Raw genomic sequence first — 14,474 nt, forward strand, 5'->3', positions numbered from 1 at the left:
TTTGAATACGTCGATAAATTTAATCACGTGACCCGAACATAATCGATGATATACGAAATGAAAGAAACGGTTACGTTACAGCGCATACGCCTAAAATTGCTGTCGGTTATATTACCGCTTTCTGCCCTTCAAATGACACACTGCTTCTGCACAGATCCGAGTGAAAGGAGGTAAGTCACGTTTTTTTTATCTTAATTTTAATTCATCGTTCTATTAGTTAATTTTTTTCATTTATTTCATGATATTATTTTATGATACATGACGTCTAATAAATGATAATTAACCATTTGATATTTATATCAAATAATATCCAGTATAAAATAATTCAAAATTAGGCTTCTATTTAGAATTACGTTGCATGTATTATGTACATTTTTCACCGGTTGATATGACGTCATTCAATATATTCCTACAATAATTTTTTTATTTAAACTATTATTTTGAATGCATCTGAATTTATAATTGAAAAAAATCATAATTTCAATTGTTACTTGTTTTACCTTTAAGTTAATTTCTTTAATTACTATGAATTAATTAAATATTAATTATATTAATTATTTAGAAACAAAAATATTGATTGATCAATTTTAGCATTTGATCAATTAATCAATTTAGGATTTCATTAAATATGAAATAATTTCTAGGAAAATTTGACTTTTACAAGTTTTCCATATCATTGAGTCATTGTGACTATTTTTTCTCAATAATGGATTTTAAAATTAATTATAATTTTTTTATCTTCCAAAATAAAAGTATATTTTTAAAAATATAAATATTTTAATATTTTTATCCATTAAATATGTTTTCGAAAACTCAAAATAATTTAAATATTTATTAAGTTCTGTTAACTTCATTATTATATTGATTTTCATTCAATCATTATATCATATTTTTATATAATCATTTATTCGTATATTTATATGTATAAACTAAATTATAAACAAATTCAAATCAAGAGAATAATATCGTAAGTAATATGATAAATATTTATGAATGACTTAATATGTTGCATCATTTGTTTATAACTTCAATATACTTTTAAGTCGTAAAATATAAAAAAATATGTATTTTTTTTATATATATGATTGTAAAAATTGAAATACATGAAAACATCACCTTCAAGTTGGATGAGAATGTTCAGAGATCTTTGACCTTGAGTGACCTTTAATATTAAATGAAATTTAATAACACAAATATCTGAAATGCAATATTATTGTAATTTATAGAAAATTTTTTGATGTAATAAAGAAAATTTATAAAAATTATTTTTAATATTAAAAACAAAAATATGATGAACAATTAAGTCCTTTTTGATACATCTATATTCACAAATTACATTATCCATATTTTTTTATTTCAATAACAATATTTACAACAAAACACAATTGAATTTACACAAATGAATTAGTATAAATATATCATAGATTTTGAATTATTTCAATTATGTTCTATACAAATTATATATATATACATATATAATAAATATTTTCATTTAATATAATATATCCTCCTATTTAAAGAGATAAAAAATATTATAACAAATCGAAATATAATATCATCAAATCAGTATCATCATCAATATCATCATCAAATAATATAAATTAAAAAAATTGTTTTGAGGTTATGTCGTTTACATTGAGATTACTTTCATTTACATCGATAACAAAAAAAAAATTTATGAATATATTTAATGAAAATCAACGAATATTTAATGTATCAAAAATATGTTATCAAAAATTAAATCGTTCATTTTCCAGTTGCGACGACATGAGTAAAATCGGTATCAACGGTTTTGGCCGTATTGGCCGTCTTGTATTTAGGGCTTCCATTGAGTTTGGTGCTCAGGTATTAAATAATTTATTGATATATTAATGTATTCATGTAAAATATTCCATATTTTATATGAAATAAATATTTTTATATTCAGTTTTTATTATTCCGAAATTATTATAATTTTTTTTAATAGGTTGTTGCCATTAATGATCCCTTCATTGGTTTGGAATATATGGCATATATGTTAAAATATGATTCTACACATGGAAAATTCAAAGGAGATGTCAAAATTGAAAATGATCAACTAATTGTTAATGGTAATAAAGTTGCTGTATTTAGTGAACGTGAGGCAAAAAATATTCCATGGACAAAAGCTGGAGCTGAATATATTGTGGAATCCACTGGTGTTTATACTACTAAGGAAAAAGCTTCTGTATGTTTTTATATATATTAAAAATATATCATCTAAAATATATATACATATACATATAATTTAATTATTTAAATTATTTTTCAGGGTCATTTACAGGCTGGTGCAAAGAAAGTTGTTATTACTGCACCATCAGCTGATGCACCCATGTTTGTTTGTGGTGTTAATTTGGATGCTTATGATCCAAGTTATGATATTGTTTCCAATGCTTCTTGTACTACCAATTGTTTAGCCCCTCTTGCTAAAGTTATTCATGATAATTTTGAAATCGTTGAAGGTCTTATGACTACTGTTCATGCTGTCACTGCTACACAAAAAGTTGTTGATGCACCTTCTGCAAAAGTATGTCTTATTTTTTTCTGATAATATTTTGTTTCTCATTTTTCTATATCAATGTTTTTATTTCTTTTTATTATTTTACAGTTATGGCGAGATGGTCGTGGTGCTTGTCAAAATATTATTCCTGCTGCAACTGGAGCAGCTAAAGCTGTTGGCAAAGTTATTCCAGCTCTTGATGGAAAATTGACTGGTATGGCCTTCCGTGTACCAGTACATAATGTATCAGTTGTTGACTTAACAGTCAGACTTGGCAAAGGTGCAGATTATAAAACTATAAAAGCTAAAGTAAAGGAAGCTTCTGAAGGACCATTGAAAGGAATTTTAGGATATACAGAAGATGAAGTAGTTTCTTCCGATTTTATTGGTGATGACCATGCCAGTATTTTTGATGCTAAAGCTGGTATAGCTTTGAATAATAATTTTGTTAAGTTAATTTCATGGTATGATAATGAGTATGGTTATTCATGTCGTGTAATTGATTTAATTAAGTACATGCAGTCAAAAGAGAAGTAAATTATTTTGCATATTTATATGTAATACATTTTCATGTTTCTATATAAGCATATCGTTGCATGTATATTTCAAACTAAATAATGTTTAATCAATAGATTCCAATCGCAAATTAAAATGTGAAATAAGAGTATTTTTAGCAGATTTTTTTTGCACATAAAATAGTTATAACTAATATTATATAGATATCAATCAGAAGAAGTACAAAAAAAAAAAAGTTTTTAAAGTTTGTTATTTAACTTAAATTTTCGCTCATGATTTTTAAATATGATCGTAAACAGTATAAAAAATATGCAAATATATATAATTTACATAGTTACATATACAATATGCAAAAATTATTCTCATATTATATATTACCTAAAGAAATAATTAATTAAAAAAGTAATACAATTAAAAAGTAATTAATAAAAAATATATTAATTACGATTAATTAGAATTAAAAAAGTAATGTATGTTACATTTAATTGTTCTTAATCATTTATTCATTTATCAATATTTATAATTAAGAATTTAAAATTTCCGATTTATTTCTGTAATATTATTTGTCATTCAACTTATTGATATTAATAAAAATTGTTATGAAACTAAGAGTGCTTTATTTAATTTTTCAAACATTTCTTTATCTCCAACTATATATTGGTACATTTTTACAAGATTACAATGAATAATAGGAATGGAATAAATCAACAGTTAATGTCATATACTTTCTGTACAATTTTTGTACATTTACAAAAAGATTTTCTTATAATTATTAATTGGAATATTTTTAAATAATTCTAACAAAAGTTTTTAACCATCAAAGAAATGGTAGTAACATTAATTACAATGTTATTAAAGTTTTATATCGTATGGCACAAGAAATAATTCAACATTTCTCAGTAGTATTAAATTAATTTTTATAATAATATCGAATAATTTCAAGAACAGTGTCTTTATATACAAATAAAATCGTATGACTTATGAAAACAATAATTTGATGTAACATTTTGTATTACAATTAAAAATACAATTGAATAATCTATATAGAATAGAGAAAATAGAACGTACAAATTGATTAAAAGTATTAACGGTTTTTTTAAAGTATATTTATTATTTGAATGTTCTGTTCCTGCAGATTTCATTTTCTCTCATTCCTTGTTTTAATTCTATTTGCTATGTACAATTATCATCATCACGAAATGAAATATATTGTAACACTTTAAGAATACCAATCTGTTATGCCATGCTGTGAAAAATTTGGTTGTACAGCGATACGAAAATACAATTTTATTTTGTTGCCATAAACAATAAACATTCATCACTCGTTTTATACTATGTTTTTCATAGTTTTATAGTATACAGTAACCATCTTTCGCTCTCTCTCTCTCTCTCTCTCTCTCTCTCTCTCTCTCTCTCTCTCTCTCTCTCTCTCTCTTTCTCTCTCCACTTTCCCCTTTTGATGCGACTTTTTTGTTCAACTTTAAAAATTCTTTGATATATAAAGAATTATTTCTCAGCAATTTAGCAAAATCTTATGCATAAAAAATATAAGTTTTAAAATTATTTGAACGTTAAAATGCTGTGTAACATTTGAATACTAGAGAGTGGCAGATGTTACTACAATATTTGTATCCATATTTCTAATAATGCACGTTGGAATTATCTGTGAAAGAGAATAAAATATGAATAGCGTAACCATAGAGAACTTCTGTTAACAATATTTTTTTAATATTTCTGCTAACAATTAAAACATCTATTTTTTTTATGAATTAAAATATTTATAAATATATTAGCAAATCACATAATCACACAATCTCTAAAACATTAAAAATATATAAAAAGATATTAGAAATCTAATTAATTTTTTAAACAGTAACCGACAGTGGAAATAGATTGAATAGTTAATTAGATAATTAGATAATTTTTATTAATAGGTTTTAAAATATTAATTTTTGGTTACGCTAACTGTTATGAAACTTTGCAAAAAGAAATATTCTAGACTAGCATGACACATGAGATATTCGATTTTACAACAAATTTAGGAAAAATCGATAATTCACAGTTTGGAGTCTTTAAAGATAATAACAAATTACATCATGTTAAAAGTAAAAGTTTTGCACGAAGATTTATACGTTCTTGAAGTGCGCTAGCTAATTCTCGTGTTAATTCTTCACAAACTAATCGCAATTCGGCATTTTTTTCTCTTAATTCTTGTAATGTTAATTTTTTTGATTCTTCCACTTCATCCTTGGGAGCTTCTTCATCTCCACCTTCTCGCTCTATAAAAAAAAATTACAATATCTTAGAATCCATATATATAACATATAAGATATATAAGATTTTAATGAAATAAATAAATAAAAGACTTACTTGGACTTGGTTTTCTATAAATATGAAACGCACCACAGACACCAGTAAATTGTTGTGATTGTGGAGTTTCCAGAGATGAATTTTCAGGTAGTTCGCTCTTTGGAGAAAAGTGAGAAAAATCAGCAACAAAACCTTGATTTTCATTTAGGACTTTTTGTCCCTCTCCCTCACTTTTTTGACCAACCAATTTTCGAGGTGAAGTCTGTAGTAGAGATATATGACAAAATTTTCTTTATAACAATAATTTTGCCTACACATTTTAACTTTCTGAATCCATAACTGTTAACAACATCTAAAATATCTGAAATATCTACTGTGCAGATCCGTAAAAGCAGCTTAATTAAATGTAGATCTCATTATTAATAATTTTAATTTAAACATTTCATAATTGAGTTTTCATAATAGATTTTTAAAAAAAAATATGTGAAAATACTTACAATTCCAGGAGAGATTCTTGGTGGAACTAGCGGAGGTGCTCCAAGGAAACTTTGACCATTTTTCCCTACAAGAACGCGGACAGTTTGAAGCGTAAAACTTTGCTTTCTCAGCCACAGATGAAAAGTATCGCAGAGTATTGGTAGCAACATATACCTAATTTATTAAGATCAAGACTAGAACTTCTTGCATGTGTTCTGTATGGTCTGGGTGGTGGTGGAGGCGGTGGTTCCTTCTTTGGAGTTACTATAATAGCTTCTTCAGGAGGTGGAGGTGGTTTTTTAATGAGAGGTCGTTGCACCAATGCACTTGCAGTACGTTGGAGATCATCATCTCCTAATGTAGTGCAGCTATTAGTGTTGCCATTTGCTCCAGAAGCAAGAATTGCTGCTTCAGGTGTCAAACGCAATGGTACAGGATGCAGAATTTTAGGATCTTTTTCAACAGCAGATTTTTGAAAATCAAAATTTACTAATTGTAAACCTGGACTAGTTAAAGAACTGCTAGTTCCAGTCGGCGAATCAACAAATTTTGTCCATTCTTTATTTCTTTCACGAGTACCAGAAGTATTAGGTGGAGTTTTTTGAGTAGTAGTAGTTGGTGGAATGGATGGTGGACCAGTCTTTTGCTTAAGCAAAGGAATTAATAATGGTGGAGGTAAAACATCAGGTAGAGGCACATGATTTCTTCGTAACACAACAAGATGCATAGCCACTAAAAATTCTTGTAAACTTAATGCTCCATCTCTGGTAATATCTGCTAGTTGCCAAATGCGACTAAGTTCTCCTAAAGGAAGTCCAGACTTTTCAAAAAATGTCCTGGCTATGGAACCATGTAGAAGTCCTTCTGGATCAAGTTGTAATTGTGAAAATTGAGTAGTATAATATTCACGTTGTTCATCACTAATTATCCATACTTCTTCAGGTGGAAATCCTGAGCCATCACCATCTCCTTCACCTTCATCACTGCTATGACGTTCTGAACTTTCTTCTTCAGTTCCTAGTAATTGCCTTTGTTCTTCGGATACCAACAATCCTTGCCAACCTCCAGACACAGAATCTAATATTGTTTCACCACCTATATCATTATTTCTCTCCTGTATTATACTATTCGTTGGTGTTGGAGAATCTGTACTACCACCAGTTTCTCTTGGAGACTCTGCTTCACTTTCACTTTCTGTAGTACTTTCAGGAGCATGGCGATGACTCTTCATAGCCCTATTTGAATCTGAACTTCTTCTACCATCTTCTTCTCCAGATGCAGGCCAAGTAAATCTTGGTAATGTAATAACATCTAAAGGCATAGTAATTATATCTTTACGGATACTAAGTCCTGCTTGATGAGCTGCTACAAGTTTTAATAGCACAAAGAATTGTTTTTTTCCAAGATGTGTACCAATGTGTGCTGCTTCAGTTCCAAAACAGATATCCAATATCTATAAATTAAAATATATTTTGTATTATATATTTGTGCATAATTAATTAATTTTATTTAAATTTGTTTGCTTTAAATATATAAATATATTTATATTTGAGATATACAATTTAAAAATGTTATATTAAATATTCCCTAAAAAATAACAAATTAGATTAATATATAATTGTATTATATATTTATTTTAAAAATTACTAAAAAAATTCGAATGTTTATATTATATTATAGATATTATTATTTATTATTTATATATAAATTATTTATAAAATATATAAAATTATCAAATATTTATTTTTAAATATTTAAAACATTGTTATTAAATTTTTTTGAATTTTAAATTTTCATTTACAAACTTTCTCTATCATAATTTTTTTTAAAATGTTTATAACAATAACATATTAATATTAACATGTTAAAAGCAATAGTTGAAAAATATTATATTTGATTTATTTTCAATTTAAAATTATGAAGACATTTAACTACTTTGTTCATAATTTAATTACAATGCTTGTAATCTTCTCATAATAATTCTTTAATCCTAACCTTCATGAGCTTTCATAATTTGCCGATATCACATTATATTAAACAAATTAAACGCCCACTTCATTATGATTAAAAAGATTCTATGATTTTAATATTACAATTGTACATATGACGGAAAACTAACAATTGACAGACTACATGCAATGAATAAATGTAATTTACCTTCATCGTGACAACTCCTGGTAAATTTGCCGAGCGTAATAGTTCGGCAACTTTGATGACCGGTACACTGTCGCTGTCTGCATTTTCACAGCAATAACTAAATATGTCTTCATAATATTGATGTTCGGTCATCGTTAGGTGAAGACTAGCCATCGTGATCGACTCCCAATCCATCTTGGCGACAAATCAGAGCAGAGCAATGAACCGCTTTTACACTCGTTACGTACAAACTGGGTCCGTTCTCTTTCTGTACTCTCCTCTTCTCTTTCTATCTTTTCTATCCCTCTTGTTCGTTGTTCTTCCGTTCTTGACACGGTCTGCTTCACAGGACGATCGTGATCAGTGTGTAGTCACATTGCACGATAATGTTATGATTTTGATAAATCCCTTGGAAACGTAAGACACCATTTGTAGACTACATCCCATGCATCACAAAATTACCGCTCGACCGCCATCTTTCTATTCCTTCGGTGTTTGACATTATTATAATTCATGTGCGCACACTATCTGAACTGTACAACTGACGTTTCTACGGTATGTGCGCATTAACTTTATCGGATTATAAGTATTCTTACTGCGCATGCGTTTTCTTCCATGATGATAACGCGGGATTTTTAATTTTTCTAAATCTTTTATTTGGTCAATCTTTTATTTGCTTGACAGTACAATTTGCTATTATAATATTTGTCTTCTTTTTATTCTCATGTAATATATTTCACGCATAACGATAATATTACAAATGAAAAATTATTTTATTCTTATAATATTTTGATCGTTTTTCCCACTATTTTTGTTTAATCGTGTTTTAATCTTGCTAGGACAAAATAGCGTCGAATTATTCTCTTTTAATTAAGTGTTGTCAAGTTTTAGACTATCATCATTGCAATGTCATTAACTATTTTTTGTTATATAATTCAGTGGTATAAAAAAGGTAAATGTAACTATCGTTTTGTTTCACATTTAAGATGCATTATCTTATACGGATGTATGTACCAGAAAACTAAGCGTTTAAACTTTCGCTTCTTTGAAAATAAACGAAAATTGTTTGAACGTAGCAAACTGCGATGCGAAAGAAAAACCGTAGAACGCTTACGTTGTGACAACAATACGAACTGATGCGTGACTAGAGCGTATTATTATGATCGATCCTTACAGATATACTTAATTTCGAATCTAACAATTTTACATAAACTCGATGCGATTAGTTTATCTGTTAATCTAATAATAATATGAATTGCAAATGCGTAATGAAATGTCACCATGAATTATAGGCACGATAATTCCTCAAGTGTAGTTCGATGTCGCAGAAAAGCATATTACTAATGGCAGATATTATATATTTTCGGTAATCGAAGAAGACTGACATTTCTTCGTATTGCCGTAACGTCCAGTTACCGGTTTTTGTCCAGCCGTCTTAAATCGATGCAGCACTGGTGAACTTTCCCTTGGACTACCGCTAATATTATCGAAGTCCCAACTCGCGAAATGTTCCTCGAAAAGTTCTTCGAGTTTCTTCGATAGTGTTTCGATTACTTTTACTCGATCATGATCATCCTGCGATAAAACGATTGATAAAAATTTAAAGTAAATTTCTTTAATAGAAGTTGAAACTTTTGAAAATCAGATAAAAACTCTCAAAACTTTTATTCATCATTTCGTATCGACTCGGTAATAATCGGGCGCAATCGATTCGAGAACTTAAAAGACAGTAATAGTAATGGTTATTAAGGTCTTTAGCCGATCCCGTCCGATTATCGCCGAGCCGAGCCGAAGTTCAACCGCGAGTTTCAAATCCCCTTCTTCATTTCATCGAGATCATTTCCAATCGATTCGATCGATTCTTTGAACAAAATTTCAAGAATTAAACAACCCAAGATACAAACCTTATGATATAATTTTGAATTATAAACAATACGACGAAAGTCTCTAACGACGTGTTCCACTTTATGATAAACTCGATTCTTTAATTTGTATTCAACCGTTTCTAGGAACATTGGACTTTTAATGACTTTACAATAGTCCTCGATCTAAAAGGAAATATCGGCAAAATATTAATTCACCACACTTACACGTACACATATATAAACATACCAACCTTATTAACCTAAAAAAACTGACCGTGTATGTAGAAGATTGATTATTGCCCCCCGAAGATGGACACTTGAAAACCTCTGCTTCATCCATTTGCCAAACCGTTTGATGTATCATTTCCAATTTGCTAAGCGCAAGCGGACTAAGACTCTGTTTCCTCTTCGAACTGTACCATACGGACCAACCTCTGTCGCTAGTCTTCCCACCATACTTCCCATCCAAGAATTCGATGCATCCAGCATTCTCCCTCTTTTTCCCGTGCTTCACCGCGACCGTCGATTTCAACGTTCCTTCCACCGATTGAGAATCACCATCGATCTCGCAATTTTTCGTTGCTTTTTTCCCGGAACACTTGCGGGATCTGTTATGCAACAAATAGTAAGATTTCTCGAAATCTTTTCTCTGACATTTACGGCCGGGTATCGGTATCACAGTGCTGCAAATCGTTGACACATTGGCAATGTTTAATTTGCTTTTCTTGGAAAATTCTTTCTTCTCCGAGAAGGAAGCGCTCAAGGAGGCGCAGCGGCGCACAGTTTCGGAATAAGTGGCTTTCCCCACGACACGTTCCGTCTCCTCGGACGTTGTCTGGTCGTTGTTCAACGAGACGCATGAACTTTTCCTCGAGCATATCGTCTGTTGGAGATTTTTCACGGTCGTCGTCGTTGTCGCCACCGTCGTTATCGTACTGTTGGACACCAACGAGACGATAGGATTCGTTTGCTCGTTCTCTGTCACCGAACTGTTCGACGATTCGGAGCTATGTTGCTGGACAGCGTTGTTTTTCCGCCGTTTCTGCTTATTTGCCATGTTAGCGTTGTTCAAAGTTTTGATTAACCACGAGTCCGTTTTTACATTCATTTTACTAGAACCTGTTAACGGGTAGCTGCATAAAATATTGCGATATTTAATGCTGGAAGAACGGAAGTATTGCCTTAACGTGACACGTTTTTTTTTTTTTTTTTTTTTAAATAACACTCGTCTCACTTTCTCAAAACAAATTAATATTTTGTTGTTGTTGTTTAATTATCTTACGTCTTATTATACGTCATATTCGTGATAACGTGAAAATTGAAAAAATTTCTCTCAAATTTCCGTCCTTCTAGTATTAAAAGCGAGATTTTAAAATTTCATCTTTCATTTTAAAAAACAAACAAATACAAGATTCTGACTGCTTTCACTTCGACATAAAACGTAAAACGAAACCGGGATGGAAAAAAAAAATAAATAAAGAAAGAAAGAAAGAAAGAAAGGAAGGAAGGAAGGAAGAATGAAAGGAAGAAAGGAAGAAAAGAAGAAAGAAAGGGAGAGGAGGAGGGGGGGAAAGGAAACGTCTAACAAGAAAGGCAACGTTTTTTCTTTTTTCTTCTTTTTTTTTCTTTTTTTTTTTTTTAAATGGCGCTTCGACCGATAATAATTATTACCATTTTTATTACCAGATAACTGTGAAACTTCGTTGATACTTGTGTTGGGTGAGAAATGATTCGTGGAGCCTGAGTCATCCTCGGACGCCTCGTAACTCGATACACCGTCGTTGTTCTCCTTCAAATTTTTCGAGATGCTCTCCTCCAACTTCTCCTCGCCCTGCACCGCTTGCTCCACCACTATCCCCTCCTCCATCATCGCGTCGTCGTCTTTCTTAACCACCATCGCACCATCGTCGCACCCGTACTTTTCACCGCCGACCACGTCCACCGACCTCTCCATTTCCGGCTTCTTGAAATCCCCATCATCCTTCACGTTCAAAGCCTCCAACAGGATCTCGGCCGAGGCGCAGGCCGCCTTCCATGTCACGTCCTCGGACACCGTGTAATTGGAAACGTCGGATCGTTTCAAGATCCGTGGCGAATTCTCGAGGGAGAAGGTCGGCGGCGGTACGATGGGGGTCGCGGGGAACGGTAATTTCATCGCGCCCGACCCGTTGTTGTTCACGCCTGCCGTCGAAGTGGGCGTGGCCGCTGGCCTCGAGACCGGTGTGGACGACGCGGGCACGCAGAACTTCTCCTTTCCCGCGTAATGACTCCTCGCGTTGTGGCCCGACCCGTTCGCCACGTTCCTCGAATTCGTCGAATTCTCCAACCGTCTGTTCGACCTTCTCTGATGCCTCTTCTTGGGCACGTTGTAACTGCCCGGCTTCATGTACACCCTCACGTCCTCTGAGCTGTCGTACTCCTCCGGCACCTGTTGCACTTGGACGCGATTGTTGATCAAATTGTACGCGTTCCACGGGGCTGTTTGCACGCTCTGTATGTTCTGCAACGTTTGGAATTGGCGGTTCGCGTCTATCTGCAACTGTCTGATGCAATTGGTCAGATCCATAGTGTTCTTGGACATGTCTTGGCGAGGGGCCGACCCCCTGCCCGCCACCATCGTATCCGCGGCGTTCACGTCGGCCAGATTCATGAACGGTATCTGGCGGGGATTGTCCGGATTCCTCATGCTCGCGAACCAAGCGGACAAATTCGCGGTCATCTCCTCGGACGATTTTTCGGGTATGCTCGGCTCGATCTGGCTGAGCAACGTCATCTTGTCCTTGGGTACCGCGGCCAATTCCAATTGGCTGGTCGACGATTTGCCCACGTACACGAGATCCACGTTCGCCTTGTTCCTGTTGTTGTGGTTCTGGGTGGACGAGTCGAAGCTCGTCTTCGAGCTTTTGTAGTCGAGGGATGCGTAGGATGGCGGGCAAACCGCGTAACCTGGATAGAAAGCGTCGTGCTCGCTCGTTGCCGGGAAATACATGGACTCGAGGCTGATCGATGGATTGAGGAAGGAGGATTCAACCCTCGACAAACATTTCTGCCCGTAACCCGCCTCGCAATTCTCCACGTCCAATTGGCGTTGCAATCTGAATATACCGTCCACGTTCTCCGCCACGTGGGAGGGGGAGGGAGAGGAGACCTTGGCCTCGGGGAAATCTTGCTTCTTCTCCTTGTTGTGGTACAACCATTGCTGCCTCGAGGACGAGTCTTGATTGCTCTCGGTCAGTATCTTGCTTCTCAGGTGAAAGAATTCGGCGTTCAACGATTGGGTAGGCGTCTCGTTCTTCCCCGACGACGAGCTACCCCTCGAACGGTATCTACTGTTCGCCTGTCCCCCGGATTTCGCGTGCCCTGAACAGAATATATGCACGGGATGCACGGATTTCGTCGTGGTTGTCGTTAGATTCCGTAGCTCGGTAATTGTCCACTTACTTCGCAGTTTCGACTCTTTCTGGGAGGAGGAGGAGGAGGAGTGTTGTTGCTGTTGCTGTTTCTGTTCAGCCTGGCCGTAAAGAGTGAAGTTGCGCAGGCTACCGCAGGCGGACAATTGGCCGACCGAGTTGCCGCCGCAACACGCCACCTCTTGGCCACCGTCCTTTTTATTATCAGCCGCCACCTTCTGTTTCGACGGGGCGGTAGCGATGATAGACGTGGACGAGGATGGATCGAACAAGTCGCGATTCGTGTAAACTGAAACGTCACCTGGAAAAGAGGTTCCGAATGATTCTGATTTCGTTTGCTCGTTGTTGGTATTGAAATTAGTTGTTGTCGGGTCGACGACAGCTCCCTCCTCGAGCTTGAGGAACGTTTGGACGATCTGATTCAACAGCTCGTGGGTGCTCTCCTCCCAAAGGCGGAAACACCTGACCAACTCGCAATCGAATTTCTCGTTCAGGCTCGGGTAATGCTGCTTGTTCAAGTAATTGTCGAGTATCAGCCAACCGTTGCTTATGCGCAGCAAAGCGTTGATCAGATCGGCGACGAACACCCGGTCACCGGCAAATATCGGGAAACAGGTGGACGATTTGGTCACGGCCGTTTTCGTGGCCGTGGACAAGCTCCTCAACCAGCCGCATCTCGGATTCGTCTTCGAGCTGTTGTTCAACACCAATTCCGCCTCCGTGCAACCCCAGTACACCACTTTTCTCAACAACTCTTGATACTGGGCCCTGTCCACGCACGGGCCGTCCGTTTGGACGGCTATCGAGGTCCCCGTCCCGTAATCGGCGCAAAACTCCGTGAACCATGCGTTCTTGTTCGAAGCCGTGTCCCCCGCGCCGCTGAACAAAGGCGTCGAATTCGACTTGTCCGGCTTCCCCTCCTCCTTGTTTATATCGTTCGAGGATATATTGCAGAGTGCGGACACCATTTTCTCGGCCTCGATCGTGAAATCGAAACTCGCCGACGACTCGTCCGAGTAATGCTCCTCCTGTTGTTGCTGGGCCTTGACCGACACGCCCGTGGACACGTTCGTTTTCTCCAGCACGACGTTGTTCCCCCCCGCCGTTGTTTCCCGATTCCCCTCATCGTCGGTGCTCGTGGTCGTCCCGGTCGCGGTCGCCTTTATGTTGAACAGAACGTCCGTCGAGGAGGAGGGGGTGATCTGCGGTTGGGACGGCCATTCGTTGTAATTCTCGACGCTG

At 34.8% G+C, this 14,474-nt stretch overlaps 3 protein-coding genes across 7 annotated transcripts in view; 1 reads left to right on the forward strand and 2 right to left on the reverse strand.

Moving 5' to 3' along the window:
* The first annotated feature begins 15 nt into the window (after positions 1-15).
* On the forward strand, positions 16-3,643 carry LOC100871850 (glyceraldehyde-3-phosphate dehydrogenase 2). The gene is made up of 5 exons (XM_012485149.3): positions 16-170; positions 1,758-1,845; positions 1,967-2,206; positions 2,291-2,545; positions 2,627-3,643. Exons 1-5 carry the CDS (start codon positions 46-48, stop codon positions 3,053-3,055), a joined length of 1,137 nt encoding a protein of 378 aa, XP_012340603.3. The 5' UTR covers positions 16-45; the 3' UTR covers positions 3,056-3,643.
* Reps (RALBP1 associated Eps domain containing) lies at positions 3,632-8,650 on the reverse strand. 2 transcript variants are annotated; one of them, XM_086916566.1, is made up of 5 exons: positions 7,979-8,650; positions 5,996-7,274; positions 5,842-5,906; positions 5,405-5,501; positions 3,632-5,313 (listed from the first exon to the last, which is right to left on the reverse strand). In XM_086916566.1, the coding sequence occupies exons 1-5, from the start codon at positions 8,150-8,152 to the stop codon at positions 5,129-5,131; spliced, it is 1,800 nt and encodes a 599-aa protein (XP_086772692.1). In that variant the 5' UTR covers positions 8,153-8,650; the 3' UTR covers positions 3,632-5,128. The 2 variants fall into 2 exon arrangements, with proteins under 2 accessions (XP_086772692.1, XP_086772691.1); XM_086916565.1 differs by having other exon boundaries at positions 5,405-5,606.
* Positions 8,590-14,474, reverse strand: part of LOC100867562 (uncharacterized) — an 8,344-nt gene continuing 2,459 nt past the window's right edge. For 2 of the 4 annotated variants that reach the window (XM_012485143.3, XM_086916564.1), the window contains 4 exons: positions 11,494-14,474; positions 10,097-10,941; positions 9,862-10,005; positions 8,590-9,532 (listed from right to left, as the gene is read on the reverse strand). The exon at positions 11,494-14,474 is cut by the window's right edge and continues 721 nt beyond it. In XM_012485143.3, the coding sequence (XP_012340597.2) occupies positions 9,311-9,532; positions 9,862-10,005; positions 10,097-10,941; positions 11,494-14,474 (4,192 nt within the window). In that variant the 3' untranslated portion in view covers positions 8,590-9,310. The remainder of the gene's footprint in view (positions 9,533-9,861; positions 10,006-10,096; positions 10,942-11,493) is intronic. The other 2 variants (XM_012485146.3, XM_012485145.3) reach the window with 2 other exon arrangements.

This window comes from Apis florea, unplaced genomic scaffold, assembly GCF_048593485.1.
Source record: "Apis florea isolate Af1SG1 unplaced genomic scaffold, ASM4859348v1 contig_3802_pilon, whole genome shotgun sequence".
Taxonomy (NCBI): Eukaryota; Metazoa; Arthropoda; class Insecta; order Hymenoptera; family Apidae; genus Apis; species Apis florea.

Bases quoted from the DNA above. Each gene is read 5' to 3' on its own strand.
- Reps (XM_086916565.1), bottom strand. From the start codon at position 8,152: ATGGATTGGGAGTCGATCACGATGGCTAGTCTTCACCTAACGATGACC. The intron at 7,275-7,978 runs GTAAATTACATT...TTTAATTTATAG, and splicing joins CAGGAGTTGTCACGATGAAG to ATATTGGATATCTGTTTTGG. The intron at 5,607-5,841 runs GTAAGTATTTTC...TCTCTACTACAG, and splicing joins CAAGAATCTCTCCTGGAATT to ACTTCACCTCGAAAATTGGT.
- LOC100871850 (XM_012485149.3), top strand. From the start codon at position 46: ATGATATACGAAATGAAAGAAACGGTTACGTTACAGCGCATACGCCTA. The intron at 171-1,757 runs GTAAGTCACGTT...TTCATTTTCCAG, and splicing joins ACAGATCCGAGTGAAAGGAG to TTGCGACGACATGAGTAAAA. The intron at 1,846-1,966 runs GTATTAAATAAT...TTTTTTTAATAG, and splicing joins CCATTGAGTTTGGTGCTCAG to GTTGTTGCCATTAATGATCC.